Here is a 24,104-nt window from a genome sequence, read left to right as displayed (position 1 = left end):
GGAATCAAAAATCCCACTAGCTCCCTGTGGACGGGAACAGTGTCTATCAACTCTATTATATTGTACTTTCCCAAACTCTCAGAACAGTGCTCTGGACACAGGAAGTGCTTAATACCATTGAAGGACTGATAGTTTCTGAAGGGTGAATGTACACCTCGATAAGGGGTGGAGCATCTTCTGCCACAGGCCTGTTGAGGCCCATTTCTCAGGGTTCCGGGAAGTCCAGCCTGGCTTATGAAACATGAGTAGCCAAAGGTGCTACTGAGACCAACTCAAATCACCAGCAAGCCAGAAACTCACCCGCTCGACCAAGTCCCAATATACCACACGCTCCAGCATGGGATCCCTATTGCCCTCCCTCCTGAAAAATCTTGCTCAGCCCCCTGCAGGTCCTATTGAGCCCCCAAACCCACACCGCCAGATTTCTGGACACTGCAAGTGAAGGGTTTTTTTATTCCCCAGTCCTCAACCCCAAGGCACCAGCAGCTCTGAGCCTCCCCTCAAAACCCCCCATTCGTTTCTGCGATCTCCCCTCATTATTCTTTGGAACTTGGCTCTGTGCATTCTAGTGATGACCTGTCTCTGTTCAGCTAAACAACTTCCCTATGTCTCTCCTATCTACTTTAGCAAAGCAGAGTTTTCCAAGGCTTGGACAGTTAACCAGTTACCCTACAACATAACATATTTCTGAGGAGATAAAAGATTGTCGGTGTTCCTCCGCAAACCATAAAATAAATAAAGGGCTCAAATAAATCATGAAGCAACCTCCCCTCCCTTCATCCTTCCCTTTGAAATAGCATCTCCTCTGACATTCAGAAACACACATTTGGCTGCTCCATGCACCTAACTTGGATTTATAGGTATTCATTTGGGCCCAGGATGACTTTCCTTTGGAAAAAAAAAAAGCGTTCAGCTTTTTCCACTAAAAAGATGATCTTACACACGGTATAGTAATACTTGGCACACACATTAACCACCCTCGTGAGGTTTTTCACTTTCCCGATGGGCTGTTTAGGGGAGGTGGGGGTCGGTCACTGTCAAGGGTCAGGTTCACTATTCTTATCTGGAGTGGCCTAAGAGGCCCATTTTCCTGCCCTCCTCCAGCCTGACGTGCAGAACGCACTGACCTTCTCTCACAAATGGCAACTGACCACCTCCTGGACATTCAATACCAGCCTTAAAATAAAAATCAGCCATCATCATCACCCTCGATAGCATTTATTGAGTGCATCCTCTGTGCAGAGCGCTGAACTATACACTTGGCAGGGAAAAACAAAGTTAGAAGACACGACCCGTGCCCTCTAGGGGCTTACGGTGTCCTCGGATTTTGTCTTCAGTCTCGTGGAGGAATCGGCCGACTCTGACGTGGACTCCTTTTTAAAAGCCTCAAGTGCCTCGGAAACAAATGAGTCCCTACCGAGGCTTCCGAAGGGCTGAAACAAGGTGCAAGATGCCCAGGAGGAAAGGGGCTTCAAACCTGGGCCTTATTAGGCCGGTACAAGGTGTTTATTATGTGCAGCGAAAAGGACTCCGGAGATTATGGTTAACTACTGTGTTCTTGCTCCACCAGCCTTTCACTCACACCCACTTCTGGAGTGAAGACCGGTTCCGCTCCCCAGACATGCAGATTAAGCGTATTCTGTCAGAGACGAGAAGTACGGTTTGACTATGGACGATCTTGAAGAAAAAGACCAAATTCCAGAGCTTTTAAACGCTTACATGGCAGAACGCACACATCGGGCAGATAAGTCCACAAGGAAATCCATTTCAGTACATAAAACCAAGCTTTACTGAATCCTCCTGTTGGTCCTTCATTTCCTATGCCCTTTCAACAGATTTTCTTTTTTAGGACATTTTACATTAATTTTATAACAAATGCAATCCGGGTAGGAATAAATATATCTATGTTGGAGACTGTTTTCAGGCTTCTTGACAGAGGAAAAGTGCCGAGTGTTCTCTCTCTCTGTAGCGTGTTTGGGTTCCCTGATCCACCCTGTGGTTTGGAAGCGTTCGGGGACCTGATCTTCCAGCATCTTTCTAGAACTACAGCTCACACTCTAACAAGAATCCTTAGGAGGTAAAGTCTTATTGGTACTGCCGGTAGTCTCCAAACGGCGAACTGGGCAGCTGGGCTGGAGGCAGCTGAGAAGGGTCCTCGGCAAACGGGGGGCCTGCAAACGGACAAGAAGACATTGTAATAAATCTTATTTTAATGTCTGTCTCCCTGAAGCCCATAAGTTCCTTGTGGGCAGGGATCATGGTACCAACTCATATTCTCCCAAGCGTTAAGTATGGAGTCCTGCACACTGTAAGCAAGCAATAAATACCACTGATTGATTAAAACATCAGAAATGGAAACAGTCAGGTCCGGCCTTTTGGGAACCCATCAGCCTTGCAAAAAGTTCCCGGTGACTGAACCAACTCAACTTCCAACCTAGCAGTTTGTAAATAATGCCTACAATTGTAAAGCAGAAGAGGATGACTATCACAGATACATTGCGAGACCAACGTCAATCTTTTCACCCAGTAAGGTCCTCTCCAATTCCAATGAATATTTAAATTCGGATGCAGCCAACTAGCAAAAGAAAGCAAGATTCTTTACTATCTATCCCCCAGGCATGAAACTATACTTGCCACATGCAAATGGGCTATCAGCTAGACAATTAATTGCTCCTCTTTTAATAGCAGCGTTTCCCATGTTTTATAGATTAGGGTCCGGGAGGGGGGGGAGAGAGACTGTGATTGGGATGGGGGTGGGGGGAGATTCCTTAATAGTAATCAGGAAGAGGATATGCTATTAAAAGAGTATCTCTCTGAGCAGAGAATATCAGCCTAAATCATTGGCCAAGTTCGAATCTTCATCTGTCTGATTCCTGAACTAGAGGAACAGGTCAAAATTTCAAACACCCCATATCATAAGAGTAATAATAATAGCAGTATTTGTTAAGCGCTTACTATATGTCAAGCATTGTACTATGCACTAGGAAGGATAAACAGTAATAAGGTCCCAGGTGGGGATCACAGGGTAAGTAGGAGGAAGAACAGACACTGAATCCCCATTTTGCAGATGAGGGAAATGAGGCACAGTGAAAGTGCCTTGCCCAAGATCACACAGCAGACAAATGGTGGAACCAGGAACAGAATCCAGGTCCTCTGACTTCCAGGCCTGTGCTCTAACCACTAGGCAAGCCGCTTCCAGATGGAGAATGGGTGTGTAAATGGCAAGTATATATATGGGTGGGCTTGGAAAGACGGTTGCCCTGTATCATAAAAGGGAGGAAATGGACTGCTGAAGACCCCAAAACCAGATACAAACACCCACCCAAAGAAGCTTCTGTTGACAATCGATTGTAGTTATCACGTGCTTACTATGTGCAGAGCACGGAACTAAGCCCTTAGGAGAGTACAATACAGAAGAATTAGTGGGTTCATTTCCTGCCCATAATGGGTTTACAGAGAGAAAGCTGTTAAAAACCTGCATAGGCCCTCCACGGACCAGCTCGGAATCCTAGAAGCCCAGAGCACCACAAGGTGGTATGAGCCAGTCATCAGAAAGCTGATGATTCAATTATTTCTTCAAAACCCCAGGAGAGGGTGGAGAGTCCCTCCCCTCAAGAGTGTGAAAGGTAAGGACAATCGCAATGCCTATAAAAGGCGGGAGTTTGGGGGGATGAAGGGGGAGGCCGTCACCCTAACCATCAAGCTCATCCTGTGACCAATAAGCCTCAGCGAACCCCCGCTCAACCCATGACAGTAGAACACTGAAAGGGAGCCCTGTAGGTGGTTGCTTATAAGGAGTCCTTGGAGCAACGGCCTTGGGCCTCGGAGTGAATAACAGCTCTGGGGTCGCAACAGAAGGAACGGGCTGGAGCACTTAGTGACAGGTGGCACCAACCTCCAGAGGTGACGGCATCTGTCACTACTCCTTGAAGGTGCTTGCCATTGCTGTTGAAAACTTTTTGCCTCAAGACTAGTAGTCAATTTCACTTCCTTTGGCTACAAAATCAGGTCCTGAATACTGATCCACTCTGCATCAAAACTATTAGATGTAGATAGCAATGCAGTTACCCTATATTTCTTAAGGGCCCCTGCTCTTCTTTACATGCTTCTAAGCAGCCTGCATCTTCATGATTCAAGAAGTAGATTTCTTGGCTTTAGGATTTTTTTTTCATTATGTTAACAGCTTGGAGCAGCATGACAGCCTAACCAAAGACAGTAATTAGGCGGAAGGAAATTTATAACCAGAAAGTATCCACACGAGAAAAATGTTCCAGTTTTTATAAATGTGGAAACTTTCAACCTAAGCGCTACCCTAACTTCCTTGAGAAGCAGCAGGGAAGCAACAAGGCCACTGGAAAGAGTGCGGTCCTGGGAGTCAGAGGACCAGCTCTGCCAACTGCTTGCTGCTGTGACCTTGGACTAGCCACTGAACTTCTGTGTCCCTCAGTTTCCTCAACTGTAAAATGGGTATTCGATAACTGTCCTCTCTCCTATTACACTAAGAACTCCATTCGGGACAGGGTTTAGAACGGTGTTTACCCCAGCGTTTAGAATGGTGTTTGACATGTAGTAAGCACTTAATAAATACCATTTAAAAAAAAAAAAGGAGCCAGAGAGGCAGGTGTCCCTTTGTGGAGGAACTAGCCGGAAGCAGAGATACGAAAGCCCCAAACAACCCCATCAGGCAGAAAGGGCTCAGGCCAGCTCGGGATCTCCAATGAGCAGTACAGCGCTTGAATGGTTTTGCCAGAGTGAAATGGGGAGCTCTGGCCAGGGCCGTGAGGAAGCAAGGTCAGATGTTTGGGAGACATGATCCCTTTCTCCTCCACCCAAAGACAAAAACAAGACCCCAGACCAGAGGCAGAGTCAGTTACTCTCTGACTCTACCTCTCCCTCCCCGATACCCTTTTCTTCAAAATAAAGGGCCCGAGTCAGTGATGAACTCTCCTCATCTTTCACAATGGCATAGTGACTTTCTCCAAGGAAGCTACAGAGTTTTGGGGGAAAAAGAGCAAATAAATGTGCTGGAGCCAAAGAACAGGTCTCATCCTCTGAAACACAAGGCCCTCAGGGTGAAATCACAGACCTTTTCAATCTGGAAAACAGTTCTGCAGCATACACATAGAACAAACGGCTTTGGCCTGAGAGCCCTGGCTTCGTCTGGGTTTGGGGCAAGCACTACTCACCATTTGGGAACTGCGCAGAGGCAAATCTTGTTAACAGGATGCCAGCTCCTTCGATTAAGGCCAGGAGGATTCCGCCCATCGCGGCTGAGCCGACCATGGCAACGGGTCCGTCTGAAGACAGTGAAGACAGGAGGGACATTACTCCCTAGGTCGGCGCAGTTACCCTGGAGTGAGCGCTGATTCTGGGGGACCACCTGACGGCCTCTCTTTGGCCCATTCCCCAAGTTCAAGAGCATGGGGGAGAGGGAAGGGGGGAAAGAGTCCACCAACAGGTGTCAATCACATGGAAAAAATGGTGACAACACTCAAAAAGGCCCCACACAGTTTTACCAAGGGGTTGGCCTAGTTGGCCCTCTAAGCCATCACGAAGTGATCGACTCGATCTATTCTAAGGCTCTAATTTCCCATAATAATAATGATAATAATGACGGTACTTGTTAAGGGCTTAATATGCACCAAGCACTGTTCTAAGCACTGGAATAGTTACAAGGTAATCAGGTTGACCCACGTGGGGCTCACAGTCTTAATCCCCATTTTACAGATGAGGTAACTGAGGCACAGAGAAGTTAAATGACTTGCCCAAAATCACACAGCTAAGTGCCAGAGCCGAGGATAGAACCCACAACTTCTGACTCCCAAGCCCGTGCTCTTTCCACTAAGCCACGCTCTTACATTGCTACCCTGAAAGAATCCCTGTCTGGAAAACAGGAGGCCTGTCAAACTGTCACAACTCTAAAGTTTAACCTTACTTCTCGCTGCCAAAATGGCTCCCGTTAAAGCACCGCTTGTGATGGAGTTCCAGGGATCTTCCTTGCCTCTGACCTTCACCATACTGCAGTCGATCATGGAGAAGAGGCCACCCCAAACTGCAAAGCTGCCTGTTGGTTTAAGGGGAAAGAAAAAACAATAAAGATGGCTTAGTTCCTTTCTCTCTACACCTAAATTGTGAAATGGAGATGAGATTAAAAGTTTAATTGCTTTTCCTTTTCAGGCTTGAGTCCCCAAAAGTAATGAGCCCTTCACTCTGGAATGTCTGTCTCCCCGTCTGGACTGGAAATTCATTGTAGGTAGGGAACATGTCTACTAACTGTTATACTCTATGCTCTCAAGCATTCAGTATAATGCTCTGCTCACAGTAAGCACTCAATAAATATAACTGATGCAGCAATAATACTGTCCTTACTGTAGACAGAGCACTGTACTAAGCACAGGGAAAGAGTATACAGATGGGAATTAGACCCAGATTCTGGACCGTGGTGGACCGTCACTGTGTGGCCCAAGTCTCGAAAAGTGCTATTCTCAGGCACCTGGGCTCTCGGAACAGTACAGTGTTTTGTAGGTCTTTGACAAGGGACGTAGTAATAATAATAATTATTATTATTACTGTGGCATTCATTAAGCGATACTATGTGCCAGACACTGTACTACACGTTGGGGGAATGTAAGAAAATTGGGTTGGACAGTCCCTGCCCCACAGGGGGTTCATACTCAATCCCCATTTTACAAATGAGGTAACAGGCACAGAGAAATGAAGTGACTTGACCAAGGCCACCCAGCGGACAAGTGGCAGCACTAGGATTAGAATCCAGGTCCTTGTGACTCCCAGGCCCATACTCTATCCACAAGACCCATTTATTAGGCCACAGACTATGAGCAGTGCGGCCCAGTGCACTGCAGATTCCCATAGAAGACAGAGCCCAATGTACTGCAGGACTTCAACACAAGACATCAGTGAACTATGAGCCCTACAGTCCAGGCACTGGCCCACACTGCTTTTTGGAAACCTGGGGACCAAAGGACCAGGGTTTTCAGCCCAGCTCCACAACTTTCCTGCTGTGGGACCTTGGGCAAGCCCATTAACTTCTCTATGTGTCAGTTTCTTCCCTGGAAAAATGGAGACGAAATACCTGATCTCTCTTACTTAGACTGTGAGCTCCTTGAGGGACAGGGTCTGTCTGTCCAATTAAATTATCTATGTCTATCCCAGCACTTAATAAGATGTTTGGTAAATAATAAGCCATTAACCAATACTATTATGATTATTATTATAATATTCTTCCCCATAACTCCAGTTTCCCTGGAGCCAGCCAGCTTTCTGGTCTTCTAGCCCCCACCAGTAGCTTCACTGGGGTAATAATAATAATAATAATGGTATTTGTTAAGTGCTTACTTTGTGCCAGGCACTGTACTAATAATGATAATAATAATTGTGGTATCTGTTAAGCGCTTACTTTGTGCCAGGCACTGTACTAATCGCTGGGGTGGATCCCGGCTCTGCCACTTGTCAGCTGTGTGATGTGGGCAAGTCACTTAACTTCTCTGTGCCTCAGTTACCTCATCTGTAAAATGGGGATTAACTGTGAGCCTCACATGGGACAACCTGATTACCCTGTATCTACCCCAGCGCTTAGAACAGTGCTCTGCACATAGTAAGCACTTAACAAATACCAACAGTATTATTATTATTACAAGCAAATCGGTTTGGACAGATGAGGTAACTGAGGCCTGGAGAAGTGAAACGACTTGCCCCAAGTCACACAGAGACAAGTGGTGGAGTTGGGATTAGAACCCATGACTTTCTGACTCCCAGATTAAGCCCTGAGGTGGATACAAGCGAACTGGGTTGGACAGTCCCTGTCCCACATGGGGCTCACAGTGCCAATCCCCACTTTATAGATGAGGTCACTGAGGCCCAGAGAAGTGAAGTGACTTGCCCAAGGCCACACAGCAGACAAGTAGCAGAGCCGGAATTAGAACCCATGATTTTCTGACTCCCAGGCCTGTGCTCTATCTTCTACGGGGTGCAGCCTAGCCCCCAGGAGGAGTAATCCTGGTAACAGCCGAGTGGTTCTGTGTGAGAGGAAGGGCTGTAGATGAAAGCCCCTCCTCTGGAACCTAGGACCCCCACCTCCTGGACCCAGCCAGCACAGGAGAGGGTCCCAGCCAGGACCTGCATCACCCTGCTGGTTTAATTAACTAATGAAACAAGCACCACAGAGTCCCCAACCAAGGCTACTGGCCAGGTTAAGGAATCACCCCAACACCTAACCAGAAAAGACTTTCCCCTCACTTCAGAGCTATCGCCCCCTCACCAAATTCATCCAGGCTGCTTTATCCACCAAAGCCCTGGGGCATTAGCAGCAGCTTCCCAAACAAACCAGATGGCTTCAACGGGGCTACGGGCTTCTATTATTAGAAATCTAAAACAGGCCTTAATTTTGTATGCCGTAACCAGATTTGTAGTTTAGCAAGAATGTCGCTCTTCTTGACTGCCTTAGGTAACAATTTAAGCAGAGGATTAATCACTGTCAACAGAGCAGGAATAAAATGAGGCTTGAGCAAAGAGGTATAAGAGGGTTGTTGAAATAAAATCAGTTGACCCAGATTCAAAAAAAAAACCAAACTCCTACATGTCTTAAACGTAACACCTCAAACAGACCTCCCCTCTCCTGTCTTGCTGTAGCTCCTCTTCCTAATTCCTCCCAACATGGTCGACGCATACCTTCCCCCACATCCTTTCCCACAAATGAGCAACCTCGAGGTCATATCTTTCTCTCTCTCCAACCCTCCACCGTGCTGGGCAGGTGGCACTCCTCCCCTGCCAGGGCACATGTGGGGACAACTTCCAGGCACAGGTCCCTTGAACCAGGTGAAATCTGAGGTCTGAACTGTCACCCCATTACGGCAGCTTCTCGGGCCCAGCACTGACTCACGCCTGCTTGGCGGGCCCAGACAGAAACAAGGGAGGTTTGCTCACCTAGGGGGAACCTAGTGGGACATGGCCAGGGCAATCTTCCAATTCTGCTGCCTCCCTTAGCTGCAATTTACTTTTTTTTTAAAAAAAAAAAGCTATTTGTTAAGTGCTTACTACGTGCCAGGCACTGTTGTAAGCATTAAGGTAGATAAAAGCTAATCAGGTTGGACACAGTCCATGTCTCTCACGGGGCTCACAGTCTTAATTCACATTCTGCAAATGAGGTAACTGAGGCACAGAGAAGTTAAGTGATTTGCCCAAGGTCACACAGCAGACAAGTGGCAGGGCAGGAATTTATCTTCAGGTCTGCCTTCCCCACCAGATGTCAAGCTTGATCGAGGACAGGGATGGTGCCGACCACTTTTCCTGGACTCTCCCAGGAGCTCTATCATTGTGGGAAGAGAATGTCACTGTTTATTGTTGGATTGGACTTTCCCAAGGGCTTAGTTCAGTGCTCTGCATAAAGTAAATGCTCAATAAACACGACTGAATGAATGAACCCCACAACACTGATGCACATAGCTTTAAATTTTATACTATGAACTATTTATAACATGTCTCCCCCTCAAAACTGTAAGCTCATGTGGGCAGAGAACATGTCTGCCAAGTGTTTCATAATGTACTCTCCAAAGCACTTATTAGTGTTCTGCACATAGTAAGCACTCATTATATGCCACCGGTTGATTACGCTACATAGGGTAGGGTCTCAAACAATTTGACTGGGGCGGGGCAAAGTGAGGGAGGTCTCCTTGTCTGCCCAGAGGAAAGCCAAGACTCGGCTTGCGATGCAGGAGGCCTGAAGCATATAGGAGCCAATCAATCAATTGTATTTATTGAGCACTTACTATGTGCAGAGCACTATACTAAGCTCTTGGAAAAGTACACAACTGAATTAGCAAACACCATCCCTGCCCAGAACGAGCATACAGCTACGTGGTTTCAGAACGGGGGTTGGGAGATGGGAAGGAGAACCCGTTGGATCAACTAGGGAACCATGGTGGAAGTAGGGCAGCCTGCACCTTAACACCAGAATTTGGTTTCTGTCAATTTCATTGTGCTCTGCTACCACTGTAACTAATCCTAATTGCTTCCTGAGATTTTTCATGAAATAAGTTTCATCAATCGATCTGAGTGCTTATGGTGTGCAGGGTACTGTACCTTTTTACTGTATTGTACTGTACCTCTCACCTTTTTCACCCCAAAGGCAGACTCTGTGAGTTTGTCTACCAACTCACGTCAAGGGAAGTTCGTCTGACACCCAGTTACGTCTCCAACCTTGGCCTCTCACATGCTTTACGTGTCTCCCGTCACATCTCAGGATGTCAGAAACTGAATTCCTCACCTTCCCTCCCAACCCTCTCCTCTAACTTTCCGATGGCTGCCAACTCTATCGCCGCCACCACCCTCGAGGTGCCAGAAGTTTGCCACCTGTGTCATCTGTGACTTCTCTACATTCTGCAGTCGGTTTCTAAACCTCGCCGGTTCTCCTTCTAGATGTCATCCATCCAGCGTCTCCCCACCCCCGTCTCCGCCCTTCCTGCTCGACACCCCGGATCAGACGCACTTCGCCTCCCATCTGGGTTACGTGATCACTGCCTCCACCCTTAGTCTCCCTGCATTAAGCTTCTTCCTTCACTCCATCCTACAAACACCTACATGTTTCTCTCACTGTCACATCACTCCCCTCCTCAATAACCTTGACCCATCTGGTCGTCCACACACACACACCAAAAAAACCTGCTCATCAAGTTCCCAGGTACTCTCCATCTCTCTCTTTCCCCACGACCCGGTTCCGTCACTTGCCTGCTGTGTGACCTTGGGCAATATCTCTTCACTTCTCTATTCCTCGGTTACCTCACCTGGAAAATGGGGATTAAAACTTTGAGTTTTATATGGCACAGGGACTGTGCCCAACCGGATTAACTTCTATGTATCTTAGAGCTTAGTATGGTCGCTGGCACATAGTAAGCACCCCCAAAAAACAAACAAAAAAATTACTCCAGCCTCACACTCTGCACTCTCCCCACACTAGACTTCTAACTGCACTTTGCCAAAAGTCTCCCATTGCTGAATTACCGAGCACCCCTTTCCATCTGCATGGATCTTCGCCCTCCCCTCCCCTGCCCCTTAAGAACTGCACAAACCACAGTCCTTCAAACCTCCTGTTTCCAAGGGGCATTCCCTGACCAGTTCCCCACTTGCCTGGATACGTCACCCCATTAACCACCGACTCTCATGTGAATATCTGATTCTTTATAACCTAATATTTATCTAAACCCCTGACAGTCATAACACCCTTCTTTCTGACCAACTGAACTCTCTCATTTCAATTTCATCTTATTTCTTATAAAATAAACAAATAAATAAGCTTATACAAGAAGTCCTATTTCTGAACTCCAGAAGTCAGGTTCTGGAGTACAACCTCGCTCTGTCTCAGCCGGCTCTCACTTCGGGACCGAGATGTTGTCGACTTCCTTCTTTCCAGAGCAAAACTTCCATTCCCCTGGTTTTTAAAGCTCAGTAAGCATCTCTTCCTCCTACTTGGGAAGAGCAGTTCATAGTCTGAGGAGCCAAACATGGCTCCCATTCAAACTTCTATTCTAAGACAGGGCAATGAGGGAACTAGACAGGAAGCTCCTGGAGGTCAGGGTATGCATGACCTGGTTTTGTTGCAGTCAGTCAGTCAATCGCGTTTCCTGAGCACTTACTGTGTGCAGAGCATTATATTAGGCGCTTGAGAGAGTACATATAAGACATATTCCCTGCACATGAGCTTGCAGTCTAGAGGGGGAGAAGGACATTATTATAAATAAAATAACAGATACATACATAAGGGTCATGGGACTGGAAGCAGAGGGGATGAATAAAGGGAGCGAGGCAAGCCACATAGAAAGGAGTGGGAGAAGCAGAAAAGAAGGCTTAGTCGGGGAAGGCCTCTTGGAGGAGATATGCCTTCAATAAGTTTTGAAGCATGGGGAGAGTAACTGTCTATCAGATGTGAAGAGGAAGGGTGTTCCAGGCCAGAGGCAGGATGTGGGTGAGAGGTCGTTGGTGAGACAGATGAGACTGAGGTATAGTTGGCATTAGAGGAGCAAAGTGTGAGGGTTGGGTTGTAGTAGTAGAGAAGCAAAGTAGAGCAGAGTACAGTAGAATAGTAGAGTAGCGAGGTGAGGAAGGTGGGGTAAATGCCACTGATCAACTAAATTAGCTGACAAAGCTTTTTCCCTAAAAGGATTTACCACAAAAGGACTTGGAGTTGACAAACTGGAGAGCCATGTCCTCAGAAAGAAAGGGGAGCCTGATTACAGCATAAAATGACTTTTCTCACCTCCCAACTGTGGCGCTCGAGTTTTAATTGCTGTCAAGCTTCCTCGCAGTCGGTGATTTACTCCCTGGAAAAGTGGGGGGTGGGGGGGAAACGGGTCAGAAAAAAAGAAAACCACAATGGTTCTAGTTCATCTTTCCTCAAAGAAACCAATACAGCCCTTCGGGATCCCACCCACAAAATCCTAACTGCCTTTGACCTTTCCACTCCACCCCTGTGATCTCCTCGATCTTGAGGTTTACGAACACAACAGGACTGAGATCTCACAAGCGAAAATCCCATGCCATCCCAGGTATCCCGGCCAGCTTACCACCGGAGAATTCCGGAAGCCTTTGATGGCTTGGAAGATGCCCCCACCGATGGCGCCCATGGTAAAGGCTCCGCCACAGTCGTCCACTATCCGCCAGGGGCTGGAGCAGAAAGAAAAGGTAGTTGTCAGTCGATCAGTACTTATTGAGCGCTTACAGTGTGCAGAGTACTGCACTAAGCGCTTGGGAGAGAATATAACAACAGACACATTCCCTGCCCACAATGAGCTTACAGTCTAGAGGGAGAGACAGACATTAATATAAATAAATAAGTTACGGATATGTACATAAGTGCTGTGGGGCCAGGGAGATAAAGGGAGCAAGTCAGGATGATGCAGATGGGAGGGAGAAGAGGAGAGAAGGGGTTAGACAGTACACTCGCCGGGCGGGGTAACACAACTTGGGATCCTGGTGGGCCTTTCCCAGCACCAATTACAGTGTCTAGCAAGGGCTACTTACTATGTTCCAGAAACTTACAGACACAAGCCCCATCCCTGTCCCAGCTGGGGCTCACCGCCACAACCTCTAGGTGCTCAATAAATATTGCTGCTAGTTACACAACTCATAGCCCACTTTAAGAAGTGTTGCTATTGGATTCTCACCCAAACCTACCCAGCCGGAGCGCTTTTTCACTCCCCCACCAACTGCACATCTACTATATTGTACTCATCCATGTGCTTAGTAACCATTCATTCATTCATGCAATCATATTTATTGACCAGTTACTGTGTACAGAGAACTGTACTAAGTGCTTGGAAAGTACAGTTCGGCAACAGAGACAACCTCGACCCAACAAGGGCTCGAAATCACTCAATCAATGGTAGTGTTATTATTATGGATTTATTAAGTGCTTACTATTTGTCAAGTACTGTACTAAACACTTTGGTATATAATAATAATTTTGCCATTTGTTAAGTGCTTACTATGTGCCAAGCACTGTTCTAAGCGCTTGGTAGATAAAAGGTAATCAGGTTGTCCCTCTTGGGGGACACAGTCTTAATCCCCATTTTCCAGATGAGGTAACTGAGACACAGAGAAGTTAAGTGACTTGCCCAAAGTCACACAGCTGATAAGTGGCGGACCCGGGATTAGGACCTGTGACCTCTGATTCCCAAGCCCGCGTTCTTTCCACTGAGCCACGCTGTTCTCTGCCTGTATATATTAACTTATATACAAGTTAATCAAGTTGGACACAGTCTGTCCCAAATGGGGCTCACAGTTTTAGTAGGAGGGAGAAGAATTTTATCTCCATTTTACAGTGGAGGAAACTGAGGCCCAAAGATGTTAAATGCCGGGCCCACAGTCCCGCAGCAAGGAACTGGCGGAACGAGGATTAGAACCCAGGTCCTCTGGCTCCCAGGCCCATGATCTTTCCACTAGGCCCTGCTCCTTCTCAACAATGATTGAGCACTTGCTGGGTGCAGCACACAATACAGTAGAGTTGGTAAACACAATTCCTGCCCTCAAGGACTTTAAGATCTAATGGGGGAGACAGCCATTAAAATAAATTACACTTAGGGGAAATGGCAGAGTATAGGGATATGTTCATAAATGCCGTGGGGATGGGCTGAATATCATAGTACTTAAGGGGTACACACCCAAGTATATAGATGATACAGAGGGGATGGCGAATAGAGTGGAGAAATGAGAGATTAGTCAAGGAAGGTTTCTTGGAGGAGATGGGATTTTAGCAGGACTTTGAAGGTGAGGAGAGTGGTGGTTAGTCAGACATGAAGGGGGAGAGGGTTCCAGGACAGAGGGGGAAGACGTGAGCAAGATACAGTACTCTAACTCTAATCCTAATAAAAATTAATAATTATGGCATTTGTTAAGCACTTACTATGGGCAAAGTGCTGGGGAGGATACAAGGTGATCAGGTTGTCCCACTGTCTCACTGTCTTAATCCCCATTTTACAAATGAGGTAACTGAGGCACAGAGAAGTTAAGTGATTTGCCCACAGTCACATAGCTGACAAGCGGCTAAACTGGGATTTGAATCCATGATCTCTGATTCCCAAGCCCATGGAGCCATTCTCCTTCTCTAACCACAGTAAGTGCTCAAAAAGCACTACATACATCTGCCGCAACTTTTTCCCCATTTTATTTCAAGTACTCTGCCCACAAGGAGTTATGTCTTCTTTATGGGCGCCACTGCCAAGCCCGCTAATGGCTCAAGAAGTAAGAACAGCTGTGGATGAGAATATTTCACGTTAAGGAGCCTGAAAATGATAGCATGATCTGGAAGATTTCTTTACTACATAAAAATCAATTCCCTTTCCAAACATTATTTTAAGGACCCACCCTTGGCATTATCAGGACTCCAAAAGAAGCACCAGCTCAAAGCTGCAATTTATTCTCACTAGGTTAGTCAGATCTCTTCAGCGGGTTCTATCTGTGATGCCGAAGGAGACGTCATTCAGTGACGTGAAGTAACATTTGCAAGCCCAGCTGTCCGATGTAATATTAGCCACTCCTAAACATAACCATTTCTTTGAAATGCATCCCCCGGAGAGTCAGTGACCTAGGGGACGAGGCCACCATCAGACAGAGGCTACGGGTTTATTCTCAAAATACAGGCCTAGGGAGAGCTGTTAACTGGGACAAATGCGGTAGAGTAGAGCTGTCAATGAAAGAGCAGGAATGGGAGAGTCCAAAGCAGTGCGCAGGGGAAAGAAACAGATGAAGAGAAGCTGTGTGGCCTAGTGGAAAGAGTACTGGCCTGAGAGTCAGAAGACCTGGGTTCTAATCTAAGACTGTGGGACAGGAACTGTGTCCAACCTGATTATCTTCTATCTACTCCAGCACTTAGTACAGTGCCTGGCCCATAGCAAGTACTTAACAAGCACCAAATTTAAAAAAGAGACAGAGAGACGAGGTGGGTAACCAGGAGACATTTGGTGGAGTGCTTTGAAGCACACCCCCAAGAGACTGCAAACTCCTCGTGGGCAGGGATCAGGCCTTCCCAGTCTACAGTGTCATCTTCCCCGCCCCCCACCCCCAAAGTGCCCTGCACTTAGTAAGCTCTCAATAATTACCACTGATCAATTGATGGAGAGGAAAGCATGGAGTCAACGGAGTCTTCTGAAGGAGAAATGTGTGTCAAATAAAAGGGAAGCAGCATGGCTTAGTGGAAAGAACACGGGCTTGGGAGTCAGAGGGCATGGGTTCTAATCCCACCTCCGCCACCTGTCAGCTGTGTGACTTTGGGCAAGTCACTTAACTTCTCTGTGCCTGTTACTCATCTGTAAAATGGGGATTAAGACTTTGAGCCCCACACGTGGGACAACTTGAGAACTTTGCATCTACCCCAGTGCTTAGAACAGTGCTTGGCACCTAGTAAGCACTTAACAAGTACCATCACTATTATTATAGAAAGACAATCCTGGAAGCTGAGGGAGAGGAGGGAGACAGGGGAACTTGTGGGTGTGTGAGAGTTAAGAGAAGGGGAGGAGTCAAAGATAAAACTAAAGCGGTGAGCTTTGGGACACAGAGGATGGTGGTGCCAAGTATGCTTCCAAGCATTTAGTCCAGTGCTCGACCCCTCAGCAGCCTTCGACAATGTGGACCACCCCTTTCTCCTGGAAACACCATCTAACCTTGGTTTCAATTACACTGTCCTCCCCTGATGCAACCGACAGTACTTATTGAGCACTTCCTGAGTGCAGTGCACTGTATTAACTGCTTGGGAGAGTACAATATAATAATAATAATGTTGGTATTTGTTGGTATTTGTTAAGCGCTTACTATGTGCCGAGCACTGTTCTAAGCGCTGGGGTAGACACAGGGGAATCAGGTTATCCCACTTGGGGCTCTCAATCTTAATCCCCATTTTACAGATGAGGTAACTGAGGCACCAAGAAGTGAAGTGACTTGCTCAAAGTCACACAGCTGACAAGTGGCCGAGCAGGGATTCGAACCCATGACCTCTGACTCCAAAGCCCGTGCTCTTTCCACTCAGCCATGCTAAATTCCCTGCCCACAGTGAACTTACAGTCTAGATGGGGAGACAGACATTAATAAGTAATTTACAGTTATGTACACAAGTGCTAAGGGGAGAGGGGATGAATAAAGGGAGCAAGTCAGGGCGAGACAAAAGGGAGTGGGCAAAGAGGAAATGAGGGCTTAGTCAGAGGAAGGCCTCTTAGAGCTGTGCCTTCAATAAGGCTTTGAAAGTGGGTAGAGTAATATATAAAAAGGGAGTGTGTTCCAGGCCGGAGGCAGGATGTGGGCAAGAGGCTGGTGGTGAGAGATAGATGAGATCAAGGTACAGTGAGTAGGTTGGCATTACAAGAGCAAAGTGTGTGGGCTGGGTTGTAAGAGGGTAGCAAGGTGAGGTAGGAGGAGGCAAGGTGAGTGAGGGCCTTAAAGCTGACAGTAAGGAGTTTCTGCTTGATGCAGAGGTGGATGGGCAACCACTGGAGGTTCTTGAGTGGTGAAACGTGAATTGAACGTTTTTGTACAAAAATTATCCAGGCAGCAGAATGAAGTATGGGCTGGAGTGGGGAGAAACAGGAGGCAAGGAGGTCAGCAAGGAGGTTGATATAATAATCAAGGTGGGATAGGATAAGTGTTTGGATTAACGTGGCATCAGTTTGGTGGAGAGGAAAGAACGGGTTTTAGCGGTATTGTGAAAGTTGAACAGACAGGAATTAGTGACAGACTCTGTGGGTTGAATGACAGACAGAGAGGAATCAAGGATAACTCCAAGGTTATGGGTTTGTGAGACAGAAAGGAGGGTGGTGCTGTTTTCGGTGATGGGAAAGTCACGGGGAGGATCGGGTTTGGGTGGGAGGATAAGAAGTTGTTTTGGACATGCTCAGTTTCAGATAACGCCAGGACATCCAAGTCGAGATGTCTTGAAAGCAAGAGGAAATGCTAGACAGCAAAGAGCGAGATAGATCAGGGCTGGAGATGTAGACTTGGGAATCATCTGCATAGAGGTGGTAGTTGAAGCCATGTGAGCGAATGAGTTCTCCAAGAGAGTGGGTGTAGATGGAGAATAGAAGGGGACCCAGAACTGAAGCTTGAGGGACCCCCCCAGTTAGGAGGCAGAAGGCAGAGGTGGAGCCCACAAAAGAGCTGAGCAAGCAGCCAGAGAAATAGAGGGAGAACCAGGAGAGAACAGTCTCAGTGAAGCCAAGATTGGATAATGTTTCCAGGAGAAGGGGGTGGTCAGTAGTGTTAAAGGCACCTGAGAGTTAAAGGAGGATTACGATGGAGTAGAGTCCATTGGATCTGGCAAGAAGGAGATCACTGGTGATCTTTGATAGGGTAGTTTCAGTGGAGTAAAGTGGACGGAAGCCAGATTGGAGGGGGTCAAGGAGAGAACTGTAAGAGTGGAACTTAAGACTGTGGGTGTAGACAACTTGCTCAAGAAGTTTGGGGAGGTATGGTAGAAGAGAGATAGGGCGAGAGGAGTAGGGCAGCCGATGGGGTCAAGGGGGGGAGGTTATTTAGAATAGAGGAGACATTAGCATGCTTGAAAGCGGTGGGGAAAAGGCCATTGAAGAGCAAACAGTTGAAGATGGTGGTCAGAGAAGGGGCAAGTCTTTTGATAAGGTAGAAAGTGATGGGGGTTGGATATGCAGATGGAGGGGGTGGATTTGAGAGAAGGCAGGAGATCTCCTCTTGAATACTGCTGGAGAGTTGAAGAAGGGGCAGAGAGGAAGGGTCTGGAGAACACACCCGATAATTTCTCTCTCTGGACATTCCTTTTCACTCCTTTTCACTGGCTCTTCCTCTGCACCCCACCCCCTAACTCTTGGAGTTCCTCTGGCTAGTCTGGGTCCCCCTTATACTCTCCATCTATACCCCCTCAATTTTTCTATTCGATTTTGATGGCTCAATTTTTTAATGGTATTTGTTAAGCGCTGGTAATCAGTCAGGCCACAGTTCCATTCCACAGGGGGGCTACAGTCTAAATACTGAATCTTAAGTCTCAGATTTTGAGCCTCTCAGGAGCAAGAGACCTCGAATAATAATAAATGGTATTCATTAAGCAACTTTACTATGTGCCAGGCACTGTACTAAGCACTGGGGTAGGTTACAGGCAAGTTGGGTTGGGCATGGTCCCTTTCCCACGTGGGGCTCACCAGTCTCAATCCCCAATTTACAGTTGAGGGGAACGAGGCACAGAGAAGTGTCTCTCCAAGGTCACACAGCAGGCAGGTTGCTGAGCCTGGATTTGAAGCCAGGTCCTTCTGATTCTCAGGCCTGTGGCTCTAGCCACTACACCACAGTGTTTTCCACACATCAAACAGAAAACTCTAACAATCAATCCCCCCCTTGGGGGGAACAAGACTCAATCAAGGAGTAAAAGGACAAGGGGCTAAAAGCAGAGCACTCTAGGAATTGATTCCATTAGCCATCAAGATACTGAGAAGTGAACATTCACAAAGTGCGGACCACTTTACAGAAACTCAGAGGAAGCAGTCTGGCTGTCCCAGGCTTGGAAAATAATCCACCCGTGACGAAGGGCTGAAACGTGCTGATTCACCCAAGTGCAGATCTGTGCTGCAATTCGTGGGCAGTGAATGTGACCGGTTACTGCTCTATTATACTCTCTCAAGCGCTTAGTACAGTGCTCTGCACACAGCGTTCGATCAATATGACTGAAGGAATGAATTGAATTCACCGCCCACTCCAATTTGCTAAGGAGGTACAGCCCGAAGCTGACTCCGAGCTGGCTGCTATTGCCCTGATACTGCTGTGGGGCACACCCAGCTGGGTCCACCCTCAGGGCCGGAGCAGGGCGTGGGCACTTGATCTGCCACATCAACCTGACCGGCTGCGCACAGGAGATTTCTGACCTGCACCACTCTCCCTCTCATACAGGGCTCTGCATACAGTAAGCAGTCAACAAGTACTATTGACTGACTGAATCTTTGACCTTCGGAGCCACATTGTCCTCCCACAAGCTCCCGCCTAGGGCGAAGGAGGGGGAGGCTGCACGCTCCCTCGCCATTTTGGGGGCCGTTCTGGGTGACTGATCGGACAGGCAAGCTCAGCTTCCACTGGTAAAATGGGGGGGACCCGGTGCTGGTCACTGGGCCCCACCAGGGGCCGAGCAAAAAAAGGGCCTCTGGCTTCCCCCTTCAAAGCCGGGGCCCCCGGGCACCAACTACAGTCGGTCCAGGCGTGGGAAGCTGGAACCGGCCAGGCCTGTACCCCGACACCTCGGCCACGCGCCACTCGGAGGGAGCCCCCCAATCCCACCCGGGGACTCCGCACAAGGAAGCGAGATCCGAGCAGGAGAAGGTTAGGTTCCTTGCCGGATCCTACACTGTAAAACGGGGATCATTCATTCAGTCGTATTTATGGAGCGCTTACTGTGTGCAGAGCACTGTACTAAGCACTTGGAAGGTAATATCAACAATGATGGCATTTGTTAGCGCTTACTATGTGGCAAAGCACTGTTCTAAGTGCTGGAGAGGATACAAGGTGATCAGGTTGTCCCATGTGGGGCTCATAGTCTTAATCCCCATTTTATAGATGAGGTGACTGAGGCACAGAGAAGTTAAGTGACTTTCCCAAAGTCACACAAGCTGACAAGTGGCTGAGCTGGATTTGAACCCATGACCTCTGACTCCCAAACCCGTGGTCTTTCCGATGAGCTACGAAGTAAAATATAGCAAAAGAAACAATCCTGCCCACAGTGAGTTCACAGGATCGAAACTATGAGGCCCACATGGGACAGGGATTGTGTCCAACCCAATCTTCTTGTATCGAACCCAGCGCTTAGTACAGAGCCTGGCACACCACCATTATCATCATCATTATCGTTATTAGAGCCGAGCTGTAGGAGCAGGCCACCCGGCAGCTCACCTGCTCCTCGAGCACCGCAGCCAAGGAAAAAGAGCCCCGGGGTTGGGAGTCTGCAGATCCGGATTCTAATCCTGACTCCCACACCTGCCTGCTCTGTGACCTTGGCAAGTCGCTTGCTGCTCTGTGCCTCATTTCCTCATCTGTACAATGGGGACGCACGGGGTGGTGGATGGAACGCGGGCCTGGGAGTCACAAGTTCACGGGTTTCAATCCCACCTCCTCTACTTGTCTGAAGGGCGATCTTGGGCAAATCACTTCCCTGGCCCTCAGTTCCCTCCTCCGTAAAATCGGGGTTGAGACCGTGAGCCCACGTGGGACCAGGACTGTGGCCAACTCAATTTGCACGTATCCACCCCCGTGCTTGGCACAGTGCCCAGCATACAGTAAGCGCTTAACCAAATACTACAGTTATTATTATGTGGCCAATTGTCTTTCAAGCGCTTATGCTCTGCACAAGCGCTCAATATGATCGAATGATGATATTATAATTATCCCCCTCAGACTGTGTGTCTCCATGGTCATGGGCTCTAATCCAAACCCCGGTCTTGGGAGTCAGAGGTCACGGGTTCTAATCCCGACTTCCTGGCATTTGATCACTTGTATCCTCCCCAGCGCCTAGAAGAGTGCTTTGCACATAGCAAGCGCTTAATACATCATCATTATTATTATTAATCTCCCGGCTCCGCCGCTTGTCACTTGGTGTGACTTCGGGCAAGTCCCTTCTCTGTGTCTCAGTTCCCTCAACTGTAAAACAGGGATCATGACGGTGAGCCCCAAGTGGGGGAACCTGATGACCTTGTACCCTCCCCAGTGCTTAGAACAGCGCTTTGCACATAGCAAGCACTTAACAAATACCATCGTTATTATTATTATTAATCCTGGCTCCACCATTCATTCATTCATTCAATAGTATTTATTGAGCACTTACTATGTGCAGAGCACTGTACTAAGCGCTTGGAATCAACAAGTCGGCAACAGATAGAGAGAGTCCCGGCCGTTTGACGGGCTTACAGTCTAATCGGGTCAGCAGTGTGACTTTGGCCAAGTCACTTCATTGTGCCTCAATTCCCTCAACGGTAAAATGGAGATGAAGACAGTGAGCCCCACGTGGGACAACCTGATGACCTTGTATCCTCCCCAGCGTTTAGAACAGTGCTCTGCACATAGTAAGCGCTTAACAAGTACCAACATTATTACCCTATTTATTTTGTTAATGAGGTGTACATCCCCTTGATTCTATTTATTGCTACTATTTTTGTCTGTCTCCTCCGATTAGACTGTCAGCCCATCATCATGGGTTCGAATCCCAGCTCTGCCACTTGTCAGCTATATGACCTTGGGCAAGTCACTTCACTTCTCTGGGCCTCAGTTACCTCCTCTGTAAAATGAGATGTTCTTCCCCTTGATTCTATTTACTGCCATTGTTCTTGTCTGCCTGTCTCCCCCGATTAGACTGTAAGCCCGTCGAAGGGCAGGGACTGTCTCTGTTACTGATTTGTACATTCCAAGTGCTTAGTACAGTGCTCTGCACATAGTAAGCGCTCAATAAATACTATTGAATAAATACTATTGAATAAAATGGGGATTAACTGTGAGCCTCACATGGGACCACCTGATGACCCCGTATCAACGCCAGTGCTTAGAACAGTGCTCTGCAAATAGTAAGCTCTTAACAAACACCAACATTATTATTGGGCAGGGATGGTCTCTATCTGTTGCCGAATTGTCTATTCCAAGCGCTTAGTACAGTGCTCTGCACATAGTAAGCGCTTAACAAATACCAACATTATTATTGGGCAGAGATGGTCTCTATCTGTTGCCGAATTGTCCATTCCAAGCGCTTAGTACAGTGCTCTCCACCTAAAAAGCGCTCAATAAATACCACTGAATGGGTGGGACGTGGTGGGCTTAATAATAATAATGTTGGTATTTACTAAGCGCTTACTATGTGCTGAGCACTGTTCTAAGCCCTGGGATAGACACAAGGGAATCAGGTTGTCCCACGTGAGGCTCACAGTTAATCCCCATTTTACAGATGAGGGAACTGAGGCCCAGAGAAGTGAAGTGACTTGCCCACAGTCACCCAGCTGACAAGTGGCAGAGGTGGGATTTGAACCCATGACCTCTGACTCCCAAGCCCGGGCTCTTTCCACTGAGGTACGCTGCTTCTCTACTATTAGTATAATAATACTAGAAGCAGTGTGGCTCGAGAAGCAGCATGGCTCAGGGGAAAGAACCTGGGCTTCAGAGTCAGGGGTCATGAGTTTGACTCCCGGCTCTGCCCCTTCTCAGCTGTGTGACTATGGGCAAGTCACTTCACTTCTCTGTGCCTCAGTTCCCTCATCTGTAAAACGGGGATGAAGACTGCGAGCCTCATGTGGGACAACCTGATGACCCCATATCTCTTCCAGTGCTTAGAACAGCGCTCTGCACACAGTAAGCGCTTAACAAATATTATTATTATTAATCCCACTCTGCCACTTGTCAGCTGGGTGACTGTGGGCAAGTCACTTCACTTCTCTGGGCCTCAGTTCCCTCATCTGTAAAATGGGGATGAAGACAGTGAGCCTCACGTGGGGCAACCTGATTACCCAGTATCCACCCCAGCGTTTAGAACAGTGCTCTGCACAGAATAAGCGCTTAACAGATATCATTATTATCATTAATCCCACTCTGCCACTTGTCAGCTGGGTGACTGTGGGCAAGTCACTTCACTGGGCCTCAGTTCCCTCGTCTGGAAAATGGGGATCAAAAGCGTGTGAGCCCCACGTGGGACCACCTGATGACCCCGGATCTCCCCCAGCGCTTAGAACAGTGCTCTGCACAGAATAAGCGCTGGACAAATACCAACATGATTAATAATAAATAAGGCCGGGGCTGGCGAAGCGCTCCCTCCCTCCGCGAAGGGCATTATGGGTGGGGCGGTGACGTCATGGGGGGGGCGGAGCTCCCCAGGGCCGAGGGGCCGCAAGGTCACGGCGCGGCCGGGAGGGAGCGGGGCCCTGCCCCGGCCGGCGCGGCCCGGAGCGGCGCGGCCCGGAGGAGCCCCTGGGTCCCGCGGGGTCGGGGGGAAAGGCGGCCACAGCGGCCCGCGCTCACCAGGGCTCCCGCGCGTACTCCTCCATCTTGCTCCGGGCGGCGGCGGCGGCGGCGGCGGCGCACGAGGGGAGGAGAGCCCGCCCCTCCCGGCAACCGGAAGTGCGGCCGCCCCGCCGGCCCCGATTGGTCGGCCGCCGCGGCGCGCGGACCATACAACAGGCGCCTCTGCCTCCGGGGGCGGGGCTTCCCCGGCGCCCGCCCTCCTCCTCCTCCCCCCTCCCCCCCCGCGGCGGAGGGGTATCGAGCGCCCCCTGGAGGCGGAGGGCGCTGCGCTCCGCGTCTGGAGAAGCAGCGGGGCTCGGGGGAACTCATCATCCTAATAATAATAGTTGGAAATTGTTAAGCGCTTACTATGTGCAGAGCACTGCTCTAAGCGCTGGGGTAGACACAAGGGAAATCAAGTTGTCCCACGTGGGGCTCACAGGAATAATAATAATAATAATGTTGGTATTTGTTAAGCGCTTACTATGTGCAAAGCACTGTTCTAAGCGCTGGGGGGATACAGGGGAATGAGGTTGCCCCACGAGGGGCTCACAGTCTTAATCCCCATTTGACAGATGAGGGAACTGAGGCACAGAGAAGTGAAGTGACTTGCCCAAGGTCACACA

General features: G+C 48.3%; 1 protein-coding gene across 1 annotated transcript; it reads right to left on the bottom strand.

Moving 5' to 3' along the window:
- Positions 1-1,201: 1,201 nt before the first annotated feature.
- Positions 1,202-23,590, bottom strand: TIMM17A (translocase of inner mitochondrial membrane 17A). Its single transcript, XM_029069533.2, has 6 exons — positions 23,497-23,590; positions 12,576-12,675; positions 12,269-12,332; positions 5,936-6,064; positions 5,187-5,297; positions 1,202-2,171 (listed from the first exon to the last, which is right to left on the bottom strand). Exons 1-6 carry the CDS (start codon positions 23,520-23,522, stop codon positions 2,086-2,088), a joined length of 516 nt encoding a protein of 171 aa, XP_028925366.1. The 5' UTR covers positions 23,523-23,590; the 3' UTR covers positions 1,202-2,085.
- Positions 23,591-24,104: the final 514 nt, after the last annotated feature.

The sequence above is a fragment of the Ornithorhynchus anatinus genome, chromosome 7 (assembly GCF_004115215.2).
Source record: "Ornithorhynchus anatinus isolate Pmale09 chromosome 7, mOrnAna1.pri.v4, whole genome shotgun sequence".
Lineage (NCBI taxonomy): Eukaryota > Metazoa > Chordata > Mammalia > Monotremata > Ornithorhynchidae > Ornithorhynchus > Ornithorhynchus anatinus.
Note: the sequence above shows the minus strand (reverse complement) of the source record. Positions and strands in the feature narration are given on the sequence as shown.

Coding starts and splice junctions, on each gene's coding strand:
- TIMM17A (XM_029069533.2), bottom strand. CDS start 23,522: ATGGAGGAGTACGCGCGGGAGCCCTG. Junction 12,333..12,575: donor GCTTCCGGAATTCTCCGGTG/GTAAGCTGGCCG, acceptor CCACTTTTCCAG/GGAGTAAATCACCGACTGCG. Junction 6,065..12,268: donor TCGAGCGCCACAGTTGGGAG/GTGAGAAAAGTC, acceptor TTAAACCAACAG/GCAGCTTTGCAGTTTGGGGT.